The 18,993-nt window shown below is 41.5% G+C and overlaps 1 protein-coding gene across 1 annotated transcript in view; it reads right to left on the bottom strand.

The window, feature by feature from the left end:
- The window catches only part of PDE6B (phosphodiesterase 6B), a gene marked incomplete at both ends in the record, with an annotated part of 45,010 nt that extends 26,017 nt beyond the window's left edge, over nucleotides 1–18,993 (bottom strand). Inside the window, 8 exons of the mRNA XM_083353477.1 lie at nucleotides 1,599–1,646; nucleotides 1,959–2,025; nucleotides 3,401–3,465; nucleotides 3,547–3,621; nucleotides 6,674–6,814; nucleotides 12,641–12,730; nucleotides 13,214–13,366; nucleotides 18,526–18,993. Of these exons, the coding sequence (XP_083209603.1) occupies nucleotides 1,599–1,646; nucleotides 1,959–2,025; nucleotides 3,401–3,465; nucleotides 3,547–3,621; nucleotides 6,674–6,814; nucleotides 12,641–12,730; nucleotides 13,214–13,366; nucleotides 18,526–18,993 (1,107 nt within the window). The remainder of the gene's footprint in view (nucleotides 1–1,598; nucleotides 1,647–1,958; nucleotides 2,026–3,400; nucleotides 3,466–3,546; nucleotides 3,622–6,673; nucleotides 6,815–12,640; nucleotides 12,731–13,213; nucleotides 13,367–18,525) is intronic.

The raw sequence follows: 18,993 nt of genomic DNA, 5'->3' as shown, positions 1-18,993 counted from the left end.
CCACCTGCATTTACCTCCTCCTCAAGGCTGCTGCTGCTGTGCTTGCTCTCCTTAGTCAGGTTGCTCATGATGGGTACGAGGGCAAAATCAAGAGGGAGGCCCATTCCCTCTCCATGTGAGGAGACCTGGCTTTGTATCCGAAGCTTCCTTAGCAATAGGGAGACCCCCCAGGATAGGCCAGGAGGAGGGGGCAAGGGGATGGTGAACGGGCAGTTGGGCAGGACTAAGGTAGGACTTCCCTCAGAACTTCCCTCTCCTTCTTTCCTTCCAAAGAACAGAGTGGTGGGAAAATATTTGAGATGAGGGAGAGAGAAAAACAGGCAAGAAACACAGCTGGGGAAGTGTCATCCTTCGTGAGGAATGAAGAAATGCACCATTGGCTGGAAATGGCCAGCACATGGCCCTCTCCTACTTCATATATCCGGCTTGGTGGGCTCTATGGAAGGGGATGCCATGAGCAGTGTGAGAGTCGATGTTACCTGCGCAATGCTGCTCAGCCCCTAGCCTGCCCAGTTTTGGCAGGTAGCAGGGTGCTCTATTCACAGTGCCGAGAGGCTGAGCCAGGTGGCATGAATCTGAAGAGAAGCACAATGCTGCCCAACCCCTAGCCTGCCCGAAGTAGGCACGGCCATGTGCTGGCCACTTCCAGGCAATGGTGCATTTCTTCATTCCTCACAAAGGATGATACCTCCCCAGCATGCGCCGAGGGGGCAGTGCCGACATGACACGGGCCAGTCCCTCGCTGTTTCCAGATGGCCTTGTGGAGCTAAGACTGAATGTATTTCAGCATAGATGACCACCACCAAATTGTACATTGGTTCCTGGCCAGCCTGGGCCGGGGCCAAGACAGTGGGGGCCGTTCCCTTACTGTTTCCAGGATGGCTTCGCGGGCCACATGAAACCACTTCACGGGCCGCATCCAGCCCCCGGGCCTTATGTTTGACATGTCTGCTCTAGATGCTTTGCTCTTTAATCTGAGGACTTTGACTATGTTAGTAAAGAGCGCAGTGGCTCACATGTTTAGGATGCTAGGTTGGAGTTTAGCAAGCCTGTGTTTGTGACCTGAGTGCTGTTGTGTGGTGAGGTGAACTCCCATCATTTGCTCCAGCTCCTTGACAGGGACTTGAAAGAAATCCCATGAGTGTCCCCCATACAACGTTGATGTCACTGGTTAACCCTTTCAACCTGGAAATTTCTTAAATGGTGCCTCTGACATGAACTGGGGGGAAGACCATGTTAGTTGGCCAAAATATGTAAAAATTTAGCCTGTAGTTCAAAAGATCTCAAGAACATTTGATTGTCTATTCATATAGACAGTCCCTTTGCCAGATGTTGGGAAGCACCCAGCCTGGCAGGGAGGAGGGATCAAGCACAAAGCTAGCCTTGAGTCACTGCACACTTTCAAAGGGGCTAGGACTGACCCTCCCTAAGTTCCTTTGGAACTTTATCTAATTGTTCCCAGGAGTAGGTTGTCAGACTGGGAGGATTCCTGTATTATAGGCAGAACATAATAAAATAGTTAGCTTGAACTCTGTTGGTTATTCACACCTGGTGCCAGGAGAGCAAATATAAAACTCTTATGAACAGGCTTACAATACCTGAAATGTAAACATTTCATCCGCTGCTACGTTCATAATATTGCAAATCTGAAAAATTGTAGAGAGAAAAAATATGTGTCAATATACATTTTGCTATTTTTAAAATTAAATAAAAACTGCAAATGCATATGGTGGACATATTATGACTTTGATCCAAGAATTTATACATATTTCATTGTTTTAAAAAAATTCAGGCCATCTTCATACAATGAGTGGCTACTGAAACTTCTCTTTGATTCCAAGATAGTTCCTATTTGGGAAAATAAGCCCAGATTATCCATGAAGAATTTATCAGGTAGATCTTTAGTTCTTGGCCAAAGTACTCTTGAGTTATGCAACAATGTCATCATAAATACTTACAAAGCCAGTTTCTGCTACATAAGTAGGGAGGCCACTACTCAGTGCCCAGTGATCTTCCTTGGGATTTCTAAAAGGGGGGGAAAAAACTATGAAAAATTTGGCTTGGATAGGAAAGGAATGCAGCTAAGTCTATCCACTTTCCTGTTCTTTCTTTACATGCTTTTTAAAGTAGTCTCTGCAAAAACTATTATTTTGAACAATTAACTGAGGGAAGGAAGAACAATGAATGACTTCCTAATGAATTATAGATATGGCTGCATTTTCACCATTTTTAGGAACAAACCAATTTGTTTTACAGGTATCAACTGAAAACATGAAAACATCATGGAAAAATTGTAGCACGGAAGTTGATCATTCAGAGTTTTAAATATGTGAAATATGTTAAAATGTTCCTTTTAACTCCCCAGAACCATAGAACCATAGAAAGAAAACCTGGGAAGGGACTACATAGGTTTGTATGAGACAGTGAATTACTTCCTATTTAAACCATGATAGAGTATATTCTTTGGATATTTCTCTGATATTATATCACAGAACACATGGCAGAGTCTAATCCATTTACATATCTTTAATGTCACTGACACATTTACTTATCCAGATAACTTCCAGTTGATCGAATTATATAAGGCATAATGCTTGAGATACTTTATGCTTTATGACTATGCAAAGATGCTATACTGTATATTACTTCTTCCCTTCCCTTTACTCTACCATTACAGTGTCCCAGCAGATAGATACATTTTCAGCTTAATTTTCTTCACTGATACTTTTAGAATGTGTGTGTGTGTGTGTGTGTGTACACACACACACACTCACACACATTAACTTACATGGTGGATGTTATTATCTACAGATTCATTGTAGGACCTGTGCTTTAATTCATACATTTATATTTTTAAAAGAAGAACTTCATCTCCCACCAAAATTAGAGGGGGTGTATTACATATTCCCCTAAAAAGGTGTAAAATATGTTAGGCTGAGTGTTAATTATTTTTATAAGTGAATGAACATCTCAGCTCAGTCACAGCATTCCAGTTTTTTCTTCTCAGCTTGATGCTCTCCAGATGGTAAAGACTATAGCTCTAGAAATTCCCAAATAATTCTCAATTAATAATGCCGGTTGGAAATACAATTTCAACACATCTGAAGGGCACCATGGAGATGGTGCTACTCACAACAATGCGCTGTTTTTTAAAAAAAAATATGTATTAAAAATGATCTTGTATTCTGTAGAATGAGGGTTAGATAATATCATTGGTGCAATGAACATAAATTTGGGTAAACTCCAAGAGACAGTGGAGGACAGGAGACCTGGCGTGCTATAGTCCATGGAGTTGCGAAGAATTGGACTGAACAACAGCGTTCTGTAGAGTAGATTGGAGGAAATAACTGCATACAACTTTGTATCAATGCCGCCACTGCAATTATTTTACTTTACTTACGGGATAACTTTGATCTCTTCCTTTCCATGTAAAATATAATCAATGACCTTATAAAAGGTAATTTCCTACAAAACACAGAAACGAGAGTTGAGATTTATAACAAGAGAGCAAACACAGAAAGATTTTTTATCTGGTTAGTAACTTACTCTGCCGTCTGGCGTTCGAGGTCCTGAATAAGGTGGAACTTCACCCATTAGTACTGGCCACAAGTCAAAGAATTCCTAGGAAGTGAAAGAAAAGTTATAAGAGAAATAGATTTTTTAAAAATAATTTTATTAAGATGTAAAGTAAAATACAAAGCAAATAGTAGGACACAGTGGGGAGGAAAAAGGGAGAAGAAAGGGAGGTAAAGGGAAAAAAAAGAAGAAAAAGAGATTGACTTCTGACTTCCCCTGTTACAGTAGAATAAAGCATTAACGCTGAGCCTCGACTTTTTGCTTTTTCACAATAGTAAAAACTGGCCAATCTAATTGGTGAAACCCAAAATCAAAGTTTCATTCTTGGCCACCTCGAGCACAAAGTCTGAAAGCGGTCTCCATGTAGGAACGAAGGTACTTGTATTCTTTTTCTTTAATCAAAACAGTCAATTTTGCCATAAGAGAAAAACATTTTAAAATGTAGAACGAGCCGAGGAGTTTAGTCATCATCTGGCGGACAAAATCGCTCGGATCCGGACCGGCCTGGACTCTGACTGGGCAGAGTCTGATGTGGAGGAATCAGGCGGTCTTGAGCATGTTATCTGGACTGAGTTCGACCCTGTTTCCCCTGATGATGTGGACAGGATCATGGGGAGACTGAGCTCCACCACCTGTTTGTTGGATCCGTGCCCCTCCTGGCTAGCTTATGCGGCTCGGGAGGGAACACGAGGCTGGTTCCATGCAGTAATAACTGCTTCTTTGAAGGAGGGTGTCTTCCCTGCCACCTTGAAGGAGGCGGTGGTGAGACCCCTCCTCAAGAAGCCTGCTCTGGACCCGGCTGTTTTAAACAACTATCGTCCAGTCTCCAACCTTCGCTTTCTGGCGAAGGTTGTTGAGAGTGTGGTGGCGCATCAGCTCCCTCTGTTCCTGGAGGAAACTGATTATCTGGACCCGTACCAATCGGGCTTCAGGCCTGGACACAGCACGGAGACGGCATTGGTCGCACTGGTGAATGATCTCTGGAGGGCTAGGGACAGGGGTTGTTCCTCTGTCCTGGTCCTATTAGATCTCTCAGCGGCTTTCGATACCATCGACCATGGTATCCTGCTGCGGCGTCTCGGGGGGTTGGGAGTGGGAGGCACCGTTCTGCGGTGGTTCTCCTCCTACCTCCGGGGCCGCTCGCAGTCGGTGTTGACAGGAGGGCAGAGATCCGCCCCGAGGTCTCTCATTTGTGGAGTTCCTCAGGGGTCGGTTCTCTCACCTCTCCTGTTCAACATCTACATGAAGCCGCTGGGCGAGATCATTCGTGGTTTTGGGGTGGGGTATCACCAGTATGCTGATGATACCCAACTTTTTCTTTCCACCCCGAACCAACCCAGTGATGCCCTCACCGTGATGTCCCGGTGCCTGGAGGCGGTTCAGGTCTCGATGGGGAGAAACAGGCTTCGTCTCAATCCCGCCAAGACTGAGTGGCTGTGCATATCGGCGTCTCGGGTTAACCATGTTATTCCACCTCTAATGATGGGGGGTGAGGTGTTACCCCCCGTTGATAGGGCTCGCAACTTGGGCGTCCTCCTGGATTCACGGCTCAATTTTGAAGATCACATAGGAGCCGTGACCAGGGGGGCTTTTGCACAGGTTCGCCTGGTGCGCCAGTTGCGTCCCTATCTGGACCGAGACACCCTACGCACAGTCACTCATGCGCTTGTGACCTCCCATTTGGACTACTGTAACGCTCTCTACATGGGGCTGCCCTTGAAGACCACTCGGAGGCTTCAACTGGTGCAGAATGCGGCCGCGCGAGTTGTAATGGGGGTTTCCCGATACTCCCATGTAACACCTCTACTCCGCGAGCTGCATTGGCTTCCGGTTGCCCTCCGGGTGAAATTCAAGGTGCTGGTTATCACCTATAAAGCCCTACATGGCCTGGGTCCGGGATATTTGAGGGAACACCTGCTGCCGGCATCAAACGCCCTTCGCCCAGTGCGCTCCCACAGGGAGGGTCTGCTCAGGGTTCCGCCGGTGAGAGATTGCCGGCGGGTGATACCCAGGGATAGGGCCTTCTCAGTGGGAGCGCCTGCCCTCTGGAACCAGCTGCCGGTGGAGCTGAGGACTGCCCCCGACCTCCGATCATTCCGCCGGGGCCTGAAGACCTGGCTCTTCGAGCTCTCGGGCCCAGGCTGAGGAGAAAATTTTAACTGGGGTTTTTAAATGTACAGGGTGAATTTAATATTTTTAACTGGTTTTTAACTTTTGTATGTTTTGATTTTTAATTCCCTGTAAACCGCCCTGAGTCCTCAGGGAAAGGGCGGTATATAAATAAAATAAAATAAAATAAATAAATAAATAAATTCCTAATATACCTTTTTTTTTAGTTTGGAGAAATATCTTTTCCAAACAGATGTTCTTTTGACATTATTTTTAGCACTGTATGGTAGATTCTGGAGGATTAGGTTTGCAATTTTTCATCTGTGTTATAATGGAGTCTTTGAACATTTGCATCATTTTTTCCCTTCCTGAAATCCAAGTAACTCAAGCAAATTCTGAAATTTAAGTACATGAACTTTGCATATGAAAAATCCCAATTTCCCCCCCCCCCATCATCTCTTGTGAAAAAAAATGAGCTGTTACCACTGGCATGGAAATAATAAATGAATTTAACCAATAAACTGATACAAAATTGGAAAAATGTTCCAAAACGTTTGTTTGACTTGCACCATTCTGTGGGAAACTGTGGCAGGCAAATGCTGTATTTCAATGACTGAGCACATAATTTGTATGCAGAAAGGCCAACTTGTAAAACTGAATATGGGGTCCTCGGTACTCTCTGAGCTTGGTTGCTCCAGGACTGATGATGTTGTCTAGTTTGGTAATGAGACATGCGCAAGAAAACCACCAAGCTAAGTTAGTACCAAGGACCCCACGGTTCAACCCGGAGCTACAAATATTCTCTTCCATCAAAACTAAATATGCTAGAGAACTATTTCAAAGAATAGCAGATAATACCCCTGTAAATGTTGCGGTATTTTGTTTCATTCTGATTTTGCTGCACAAAGAGTTTGACATAAGAGGACATGAAAACTTGTGGAACTGAAATAGACAGGTTTATATTGAGCCACACTTAGGAACAATTTACCTTTTGCTTAGTCATATCCAGAAGACCTACTGAATACCTGTCACAGTTCAAATAAGCTCTCACTGTGTAGAAAGATTTGTGGAATTGTCTTTCGATGTCAGTTAGTTCCTCAAATACTTTGTTGGCTGACCACAGTAAAACCTGCAGAGGAGCAAAGCTGGTAAGATAAATTGCCTAGATAGTCTACTGAATTCAAAAGCACCATTTCTGATTTCTCTCTCTTTCTGTCTTAATACAAATTAGGACTACATGAGACAAAGTTAAGCCAGGCTTCATACATAATTTATTATATAAATTACATCAAATGTTAAAATTCATTATCGTTTTCTTTTAAACACTTCCTCACTCGTTTGGTATGTGATATTCGAATCTTCCTAAGGACAATAATATTTTTTACACACCCACCCACATACAAACACATATGTGTGTGTGTGTGTGTGTTTGTGTGGAAGAGAAAGGGAATGATGATGATGATTGTATATAAATACATGTGTTGTATGTGTGTGATGATGATTGCATACTATGGATACTCAACTATACGCATATGGATATGCAATCATATGGATGCAGGGGGATGTACGAATATGATTTTTGTATGCCACCAATCAGATTGGAAGACTCCAATGGGCACACAACAGGTTGATAGTAGAGAAAACAGCAGTACAGTGGTACCTTGGCACTCAACAGTTTTGAAACTCATCAAATTTGGTACTCAATGCATTTTAACATGAAAATGTTGTCCCAGCACTCATCATTTGTTTAGTACTGGATGCACAAGCTAGAACTTGTCGGTGTCGACTGCCTTGTGACTTATTACATTTTACCTTATGGGAAAAATCTGTATGGGACTCATCGTGCTTCCCGGAACCAATTATTGATGAGAACCAAGGTACCACTGTATATAGATGAAAATAGAAAAATGGGTGGTAACCAGAGAAATCTGAGAGTTTATGAGTGGAACTGAGAAGTACCTAGGATACTTATAGAAAATCATTTTAAGTTTTTGAATCATGACCAAGTATTTAAGATGCTGAGTGGTCAGGCACTAATATGAAGCCATGTCCTTCTCAGCATGCACCATGTAATGCATAGAAAAAAACACGAACAACTTAAGATCTGTTTATCCCTCTTGCTGGAATTTCCTGAACTTGATTAGGCAAACAGTATGAACAATATCCTTCATGCTGCAAGATTGTTTCAGCCGCTTCAGTATTTATATTTTCTATTCAGCATCTGTCTAAAATGGTAAATACTTCGAATAGATACTGAATAGTGTAGATATTTTAAAAATGTTCCAAAGCTCACTTTAAAAACAAAACAAAACACAAACCCATCAAAAATGGTCCAGCAGAGTAAACATCATTCAAATATGTGTCTTTGGAATTCTGATCATGGACTGAAATAAATTATGACTGATACTTGTTTTCTATTATGTGAAAGGATATGGGCCTGGTCTTAGGAAGGAACAAAGAATAATCAACTTGTTAAGGGAGTGTCAGAAATGTTTACTCAGTCCAGAGAAAACAGAAGGCATGAGAAAAAGATCAACAGAAACCAGCCTTGATTTTGAGTGGTATAAGACATAGTAGAGAAGATTCTTTTATTCAGTAAAGGAATATTGCAGCAATAAAGGAATCCCTGCAGTGTTTCTTTCTTTTGCCTATCTTTTTTTTTTTTATTGAAAAGTTTTAAAATACAGTTTTCCTTTAAAAAACCCCCCTTCCCCTGCCCTCCTCCCCCCCTACCTCCCCCCTCCCCCTCTCCCTCCCCCCCCTAACTCCCCCCTTTCCCACCCTCCTTCCCCCCTACTTCCCCCCCTCCCCCCTACCCCCCCCCTGACTTCCCAGAGCTAAATACAAGGTATATATCTAAAAAAAAAAACAATCATAAACAATCATATACTAACAACTATAAACTCTAAAATCCATCACTCTCTAGCTTATATAAAATAAACCAATCCTTAATAATATTAAATATATATAGAAAACTAAGATAAAAAAAAACTAGCGTCATTCATGTTAAAAAAGAAAAAAAAAACAGAAAACCTTCCTCCACTGTCTACATTCTTCCACAATTGTCTATTTTCTAAACAAATTCTCATTTACACACCACAAACACCTATCCCTATTATCCTAATCACTCTCTAACCAAAATAGTCTATAATAGATAATTCTTACACAAATTAACCCACATTAGCCCATAAAGCTTTCTTCCATTTCCTCTGTAGTAAATTTAATCCATTAGTTCCACTGCTTAACTGTAAGTATTTAGTAAATTTAGTCCATTGTCCACTGCTTAGCTGTAAGTACATTATAGAAGTTCCATAGATTTCTGCAAGTCTTATTTTTTAATCTTCTTTGAACGTTTTAAAGCAGCACGCGTCACTCTCTGTTCTCTAGGGTCATCCAAAAGATTTATGGCTTGATCTCCTCCTACACCCTTCTCATCTGTTTGTCCATCTTCATCCTCTTGATATTCTCCTTCTCCAGATCCCTCTGCATCTTCCGAAAGTATTGATGGGATTACTTTTAAAACATTGTTGTAAAAATCACGCGCTTGCTTCACAGTAACCAAACAATACCTTTTGCCTTCATACGTCAAGCTCAAGCCAAGTGGAATCGCCCATCTGAACCTTATATCTCGTTGCTTAAGCTCTTGCACAAGAAATATAAAGTCCTTCCTTCTCTTTAAAATCTTTGGAGGAATTTCTTTTAAAACCAGAACTTCTTGATCAGCAATCACAACTTTAGTATCATAGGCAGCTTGTATAACTTCATCTCTAATTTCCCTTTTTAAAAAATAAACCACCACATCTCTAGGCAGCTTTCTCTGTTTAGCAATCCACGAGTTCACACGAAACACTTTGTCCATGCCTTGTTTTATTTCAGATGCTGGCTGATTCAATACCACCTCAAAAGCCTCTGAGACCAGCTGCTTTAGGTCTTCCTTAATATTCTCTTTTAAACCTCTAATTCTAACAGCAAACTGCATCTGGTAAAATTGAGCCAGACTCAGTTCGTTATCCATTTTGTCTTTTAACTCTTCAATTTCCAATACTTTTGCTTCTAATATAGCATTCTTTTGAGTCAAATCTTCCACTTTTTCCTCCAGATCTTCCACACATACAGCTACTTTATGCACTGAAGTCAAAATGTCTACCTTCATCTCTCTAAATTTCTGTTCCATCCTCTCTTCCATTCTCTCCTCCAATTTCTGCAATTTCTCCTCCATCTGTAGAAATTTAACACCCATTGATTCCAAAATTAACTGGGTATGCTTTTCAAGATCCTTCAATGTCAATACATCAGAAGAATGCAGCGCCTGCAATAATGAATGTTGTTGCACCGGAGAATTTCCTGCACTCCGGAAAGTTTTAGGAGGAGGTTTAGCCGCCATCTTTTACTTACAGTTGTGACGCACTTTCACTTTAAGTTTTAGAAAAAGTCCATCAAGCTCGAGAGTAGAATAAAATAATCCTCTTCATCTTTCCCTCTTGTACCGCTCTGCCTGCTCTTTTCCTTTCATAGTCTTTCCTTCAGGCAGGGATGGTCACAGACGCCTGGCTCTGCTCCATAAAATCCAGAGCAGAGACGCTGGCCAGCTGGGAGCAACCCAGGCTACGGGGGAGTTCAATCCTTCAGCCGCCCAAGCTCAAAGCTCAGGCAGCCCTGGAGAACTCTACCCCTACCTGGGAGCTCACCCCCTCCTCTTCTCCCGAGGAGGGGGCTTCAAATTCGCCCGAACAGCTGATCGGCGCTGTTTCGGGCGAAAATCACACAGCTGAGCCACGGGCAGCCCGGGAAGGCTGTCTCCGGCGCCGGCGGAGCCACCGGAAGTCTTTCTTTTGCCTATCTTAAATAACTGATATATTATAACCGCACCTGGAAGAAGATGGTGAATGGTGTTGAAATTATAAAGAAACCTTTTAGTAAAAAGCTGAAGGCATTTGAAATGACTTTTATAGCAGCATTTTGGTATAAAGTCTTTTGCAGAGTTGACTATTACAGCAAAATCCTACGAAAGCTCAGCCTTGATTGCACATTAAAGAATTGCTTGCTCCCTCCCTCCCTCCCTCCCTCAAATTATAAAAATAAATTATGAAAAAGCAAAAGGAAAAGTTCTCCCTTACACCACCAAGAAACCATAAATTCTCAACAGCATGGAGACATAAATAAGTTTTTCTTAACAGAAAATCTAATTGCAGGCTAATAGGAATGGACAAGTTTAAGTTGGAAATCTCTCTCCATCCATCCATCCATCCAGACATTGTGAAATTATTTGGTTTCTTGATAAGTCAAGATTCTTTTAAAAAATGACCGTCTTTTGTGAGAGCTTAAAATTTCTCCTTCCTCAGAATTAGCACTTTCTTCTTAAATAATCCAAATACATTGGATGGTTTTACAAACATGTCTATTATTATGAAGCCAGTTTACCATTTTAAAAGCTTAAAAGTTTTTTCTAACTGAGGCTATAGCTTTGTGCTTTCATCTAACCCTTCTCATTTCAATTTGTGAAAAATACTGTTTATGGGCAAAGCAGAAACAACTTTAACTTCTGTACCTGTAGAATATAATAGCCTTTTAAATTCTTTGGTTTTTAATATTCCTACAAATGCTGAGGATACAAAAATGGCACATTGCCTCTTGGTGGCTCATTTTCCAGTGAGTTTCTGAAAATACTCAGATCCCACATTGATGCATTTTTTAATGCAATTTGACCTTTAATCAGTCTACTGTTATAATTCATTCTAATATGTGAGGGGCTCCTACAAAGACGAGGAGGGGTCAAACTATTTTCCCAAGCACCAGAAGGCAAGATGAGAAACAATGAATGGAAACTAATCAAGGAGAGAAGCAACCTGGAACTAAGGAGAAATTTCCGCATGGTGAGAGCAATCAACCAATGGAATAGATTTCCTTCAGAAGAAATGGGTGCTCCATCACTGGAGGCTTTGAAAAAGAAACTAAGCTACCATTTGTCTGAAATGGTATAGGGTCTCCTGCTCAAACAGGAGGGTTGGTCTAGGAAGCCTCTGTCCCTTCAAACTCTATTTTTCTATGTTCTATGTTCATTCCTTGATTCTGGCCACATGTTAAGCGACACCTGTGCAGAAAACTGAGCCATTCCAGATTCTGGAACTAAGAAGAGAGAGAAGGCCAAGAGCCAAGAAATATAAGAAGAAAGAAAAGGTTCACCTTATTTTGATTTTATTTTGGTTATGATCTTTAAGTCCCTACATGGCATGGGTCCGCGATACCTCGAGGACCACCTGCTGCCGGCGTCGACTCCCCTCCGCCCTGTGCGCGCCCACAGAGAGGGCCTCCTCAGGGTGCCTCCTGTCAAGGAATGTCGACTGGTGGCCCCCAGGGGGAGGGCCTTCTCTGTGGGTGCTCCGGCATTATGGAACCAACTGCCGGTTGAGCTCCGGACGGCATCAGACCTCCGATCCTTCCGTCGCGGGTTGAAGACCCATTTATTTGAACTAGCGGGTCTGGCCTGATGGGGGTACATGGGTTTTTTATAGGCTTGTTTTATTATTCTTGTTTTAACTTGGGCATTGATTTAATTGTCTTTTAATTTTTGTATTATCATTTATATTTATGCCCTGTGAACCACCCTGAGTCCCTTTGGGAGAAGGGCGGTATAGAAATCTCAATAAATTAAAATTAAATTAAATTAAATTAATAAGGTTTTTTGAGGTCCTGTTCTGGTTTTGTCAACTTTAAGAGACCGGGTCCGTAATTTCTGAAAGCCATTCAATAGAAGATGTTCATGTCAATTTTTTTTTAAATTTAGTGCCTTCTTCTACACACACACACACACACACACACACACACACACACACAGAGAGAGAGAGAGAGAGAGAGAGAGAGAGAGAGAGAGAGAGAGAGAGAGAGAGAGAGAGAGAGAGAGAGAGAGAGATCTAGTAAAGAGTTTGAGGTGAAAACTGGAGAGAAGTTTCCTCACCTGACCTCTTCGTGTTTCACAATTGTGAAGATAGCTCAGATGATAAATTTTCAGGTTCAAGGAGGCAAAATTGAGATACTTCAGGAACAGCTGAGACATAAAAAATTTTTTTGTTCAGTTACACAACATATGGCAATGAGGTTACATTTAAATGTAGATATTTAAATGTACATATAGGGACACGGTGGCTCAGTGGGTTAGGATGCTGAGCATGTCGATCAGAAGGTCGGCAGTTTGGTGGGTCAAATCCCGAGTGCCGCGTAACAGAGTGAGCGCCTGTTACTCGTCCAAGCTTCTGCCAACCTAGCACTTCGAAAGCATGTAAAAATGCAAGTAGAAAAATAGGGACCACTACGGCGGGAAGGTAACAGCGTTCCGTGCGCCTTTGGCATGTAGTCATGCCGGCCACATGTCCATGGAGACGTCCTCGGACAAGCGCTGGCTCTTCGGCTTTGAAACAGAGATGAGCACTGGCCCCTAGAGTCGGAAACGACTAGCACGCATGTGCAGGGGAACCTTTACCTTTACCTTTATTGGGGACTAGAGAATGTCTCAGAAGACACTAGTACTTACATTTTGGTCTGCAGTGGTGAAAAAAGGACCTCCAATCTTATTCATGGCCATGATTACAGCAACCACATCTTTGCCATTCATTATTGGTGTTGCAAGAATGTTCTTCGTAGTAGACTTAGTGAGTTCATCAACAAATGTACTAAACTGTTGACACTGTGTTTTTTTTTAAAAAAAAGAAATTAGAAAACGTAGCATCTAACTTACCAGCCTAGCCTTTTTTCACCCTTCTTAATATAGCATATACAATTATATAGAAATTGTGTTTGATTATTATTTTTTGTTCCAAAAACATCTTTGCATGACTTCTAAAATACCATTAAAACAGTGTTGCCATGTTAGGTAGATTGTCCTCCAAAGGTGCTTTGACAGGGAGACATCAATATGCAGATCACACTGAATGAGAGGAGTTTTAATACAAATTTGGAACTGATCTGCAGCAAAGCTACAACCATCCTGGGGAAAAACCATGTTTGAGATTTTTTTACAATGATTCTTAAGTATCTGGGCTTAGCATTGCCTGTCCATGGACTCACAATTGGTCTCCTTTCATTTGCAAATTATATGTTTGCCAGTAAGGTTCTACATCCTTCAAAGTAAAAATCTACCACTTTACTCAACTGGATGCCATAGAGATCTGTTGGAAATTAACTATGATAAATACTCCAGGGGAAATTTGGAAGCTGCTGTCTTCTTAACACATCTAGAGGGCATTCAACTGCGGAAGGGCAAATTACACAATAAAGGCTGTTTAAAATGTCATGTCTCAGGGAAAGGGGAATCAAGCTGGTTTTAATTCCATGTGGGATGCACTATTTGTTTACCTTACCAACTGTATCCATGAGCAAATGACCTGGTTATGAAAGCATACTTAACAATGAGGTAATCCCAGCAGAAACCATTCATGGACTCCAGGGATTTGAAATTAGTAAGACTGATTTGTGTATGCATGCAGATATGAAAGGACACAATCTGAATTTTAAGACTGGAAAGAAGTTTTATATTTGTGTCATGTAACAAAACAAACATTTGTCATTCTGGGAGGAAACACAAGTAGTCCTCGAATGATGGCCAAATTGAGCCCAAAATTTCAGTTGTTAAGTGAGAGAGTTTTTAAGTGAAGTTTGCTCCATTTTACAACCTTTCTTGTCATGATTGTTAAGTGAATCACTGCAGTTGTTAAGTTACTAATACAGTTGTTAAGTCAATCTGGTTTCCCCCATTGACTTTGCTTTTCAGAAGATCGCCAAAGGGGATCACATGACCCCGGGACATTGCTGCTGTCATAAATACGAGTCAGTTGCCAAGTGTCTGAATTTTGATCATGTGACCATGAAGATGCTGAAATGGTCATAGTTGTGAAAAACGGTCATAATTCACTTTTTTCAGTGCCGTTGTAACTTCAAACGGTCATTAAATAAACTGTTATAAGTTGAGGACTGCCGGTACTTTTGTTTTTGTCAGGCTGTAACATTCAGGCCCACATGTGTAGGATTCAAATAAGCTACTTTATTGTTGTATGTCCATTCTACAGGAATTTCCCCAGACTAGTAGTTTTCACCTGGGAAAGACTAAATAAGGCTCAGTGGCATTCAGGGTGGAATGAGGGGATCGGACCTTGCCTCTCGGGTTTACCTAAGGATTCCACACTAATTTCTCCCCTTTGGTCTGCTCCCGACTGGGATGGTTGTTCTCCAACAGTTTTCCACTCAGGTACTTCCCCGAAGGCACTATTCCTGCCACAACAGTTTTGTTGGTTCCACTCTGTTGTCCTTGATTAACCAAGTTAATTTACTTCCAGATCAACTGCAAGACAGCACATGGAATGGATCTAGTTTCTAACTTGGGAGGCTGATATTCTGAGGAGCTTAATGCAGGTGAGTCATTTTCCATTTCTCATCTCCTAGGCTCTCCCCCTCCCACCCTCATTTAGGACTATCTATTTCTTTTTTTAGCAGGGAGATGGGTCCTGACAGCTTCCTCCTCTTAGCAACAGTAATGTTTACCCAATGAATGGCAACAGTAGGGACACTGTTCTCCAGATGATCAGCTAGAAGAACCATTGATTGGTTCTCAAGATTTCAAGGTCAACTGTAGCGTGAAAAATCCTGGTTAGCTTCAGCCTGTTTCTGTGGGTTTGGAGAGGGAAGCCAGTATCAGTGTGGAAGTGCTTTTGAAATGAAAATGATGGCTAACTTGTGATGTAGTCACACCCTTCTCACTTGAAAAACTTTCCTCAAGCAAATTGTTGTCAGCAAATTATATTTGAAAATCCTTTGAATATTACTGTTCAATGGTGACTAAAATTTGCATTGAAAACTCTTTGAAGAACTTAGAAACCGCCTTGTATTATTGGACTAAAAAACCCATCTACTTCAATGTCTGACCACTAATAGGAGAAGAGCAATTCCTTGCCCATGCTTCCAAATAAGAGGCGTCTAGAGGCATGGTCCTTCTTGTGCATCAATCATATTTTACTGATTCAGATCCTCTTCAGGATCCCTTCCAATTTCTGCAATTCTTCAAAATCACTTGATCATACAACCTTCAGGTTGCTTGAAACAAGATTATCCCAAAGATGCTTTTTTCACGAAGCAACTGGACTTCCTTGCTTTTCTTTGAAGACGTTTTGCTTCTCATCCAAGAAGCTTCTTCAACTCCGAGAAGTTCTTGGATGAGAAGCGAAACGTCTTCAAAGAAAAACTTTAAAAAGTCCAGTTGCCTCGTGAAAAAGCACCTTTGGGACAACCATCATTTGGATGACTGAGAATCTCCACAGACTTTGGAAACAAGATGGTTCTGATAAAATGTTTCAATGACCAAGGAAAAGGAGATGTTCACCGTTAGGAGCTCAGTTAGATAATGATGAGCTGGTTTCACTCAACCTACTTCCACTTATAGATGAGGGATGGGAATAAGGTAGAAAGTTTCTATATGCACTTGCAGCAAAAAGTCACTTTGGACTGGAATTGAAAAGATAGATATAGAACTGATACCGTGCAAGAAACCCTAAACTGCTATGGGCCCTCCTGAAGATGTCATGTGGCATGAAAATTCATAGTTCAACGCCAGTGCTGTGAACCACTCTTCCTAGGTTCAACCTAAGAGTCATTGTGTGAGAACGGGCAGAACGGGCAGATATATAAATGTTTTAAATAGATTTTTAAAGGAACTTTATGTGGAAATGTCATCATGCTCCAAGAAAAGTCATCTGTCTTGCAAGAGAAACTCAGAAGATGCTAAACCTCCCATCGGTGGAGTAGTTGGATATAACAGTGCAGAGTCAGAGCTGATAGCCTTATGCTCCATATCATCCCTATAGTAACATCCATATTTTCTCTAGTTTGTCCCATACAAGCCCTGTCACTCCCAGCCAGCATGGCAGAAATAATCAGCTGCATAGCCCTGGCATTGGAAAGGAAGGTATGGAGGGAGAAAGAGAGAGTGAGAAAAGATCTATAATGGGTCATAGGGCAATCAAGAAGACTCCATGAAGAAAATACAGGAGGAAAAATGCAAAGTGGTAGACGGAAAGAGCAAACAACTGGTTTGGAAGCACATTCCACAGGTACAGAACAACAAAATGCTAATAAGAGTCTAGGCAGAAACATAGAGACTGAAGAATGTAATTTAAAACAAATGAAAGGAAAACAAAAAAATAACAACAAAAATAACATTACAAAGAGAATAAGTAAGAGAACCTAACCTTTAGAGAAGCGAGAGCCAACAAAGAGACCTTTGCTGTGCTAGACCACAACAAGGGGATGGAAAAATAGATGAATAGAAGAGGAATGTAGACACAATTATTCTGTTTTTCTTGTTGTTTTTAGATTCGTAAAAGGCTTCCTACACTACAACTCGTGATGTGCAACAGACTTTTGATTTAAAGAGCTGCTGCCCTTGTGCAATCTAGGCACATCAAGTAGAGAAATAGGCACACAGCCACACACACACACACACACACACACACACTGTAATAAATAAGCCTCTACAGTGGTACCTCGGTGCTCATAATTAATAGGTACTGGGAGGCGCGATGAATGCCAAAAATGATGAGTACCAAACAATTTTTCCCCACAAGGAATAATGTAGTGAGTCACAAGGCAGCTGACACTGACAAGCTCTAGCTTTTGTGTTGAGTACCAACCCAACAAGAAATTAGTATTGGGACAAAATTTTCATGTTAAAATGCATTAAGTAGCAAATTTGATGAGTTTCAAAGCAGTTAAGTACCAAGGTGCCACTGTATTATGTTTACTGTTTTCTTCTATTAAGAACATGAGCACACTGTGTTGGATCAGACCAAAGGTCTATCCAGCATTTTGAGTTGGGCAGGCAGATGAATCCAGGAAACCAAGGTCATGACATAAGGACAATTATCCTCTCTGCTGTTGTTTATAACCAATGGAAGTTAGGCTATGTTGTCTTCAATTCTGGGGATGACAGTACAGTCAGCAAGAGTTTTGTCCCTTGAAAGTCCAATCCCATGTGGTTATCTACTCTTCTTTTGAAAGTTACATTTATAGCTACCAGGACATTTCTGCAGGAGCAGATTCCTTAGTTTAACAAGCAACTACCTAATGTCCTTAATTACTCTTACGAAACTATTATGAGAGTGGGAGAAATTTTTTTAACTCATTGTGAATTATATTATATCTCCAAAAACATATTTTCTTAGCCAAAGATAGGCAACCTGATGATCTCCAGAATAATTACCACAATCCTTTGCTTACGGCATGCCAGTCGGCAAGGTTGGTATTAGGTTGTCTACTTTGATACGAATGAATGAATAGACCTTTTATTATCAAAGTACAACATGTGTACAGTGAGATTGGCTGAGCCTCCCTTCGTGCCCCCCCCCACAACTCACAGTTACAACATACCCACCATATAAACATAGCCATATAAAAGGCTATGTTCTTTCTTCAAGGGGAGACGTATCTCCAGGGGCTTCCTGAAAGCCCACAAGGAACTGCTAGATAAAAGTAAAACTTCCTACTAATCAGCCTCATCTCCCTGTAACTTAATGGACACCTCCATGCAGTGCAATATGGAAGCAATTTGCCACTGCCTTTTCCTGGGGTTTCTGCAGCTTTTCAATCCAGCTGACATCCTTGGTCTCCCAAACAGATGCTGTCCAGGACTGATCCTGCTTGCCTGTTTGAGATCAGCCAAGGGTGGCCAGGTGCTGCTGCTGGTCCCTAAATCATAGTGAAAGAATCCCTGTCTTCTTAAAATCCTTCTGAAATATGAGTATTGCTTAATTTTTATTCTTTTGGCATTTATTAGTAATAGAAATAAACCTCAAGCCTTACCTCAAGAGCATTCTTGATGTTGATGGTCTTCTTGGTCTGAGCAACGTGCCCCAATACACCTACGTCCAGTGGGAAAACAATTTCACAGTCAGAGGTCACCAAACATTCTTCCAGGGTACTGTTTTTATGAATGTTGAACAGCCGGCTAGCCAGCTCTGGGGTGCCGTTTCGCTGCCTATACATAAACAGACTGCACCACTCAGCATTGATGAGCGCGCTGATTCTTTTTAGGGTCTTGAAGACCACTTTCTCCATATTGATGCTGTCCTGCATGTCTTGTATCAGCTCAAAGAGAGTGTCTGTTTCTACTGCATCTATCCCCTCAAAACCTATGCTGTCTTCTGAGGACAGTTCCCCGTTCATCTTGGCACCGAAGACTCTGCCCTCCAGTTTCTTCTCAAAATACTGCTTGGCAAAATCTGGATTGCTATCCAAGAAAGTTTCGACTTCCTCTTTCTTGATGCTCAT

Source organism: Vipera ursinii, assembly GCF_947247035.1.
Source record: "Vipera ursinii genome assembly, chromosome: 2".
Lineage (NCBI taxonomy): Eukaryota > Metazoa > Chordata > Lepidosauria > Squamata > Viperidae > Vipera > Vipera ursinii.
Note: the sequence above shows the minus strand (reverse complement) of the source record. Positions and strands in the feature narration are given on the sequence as shown.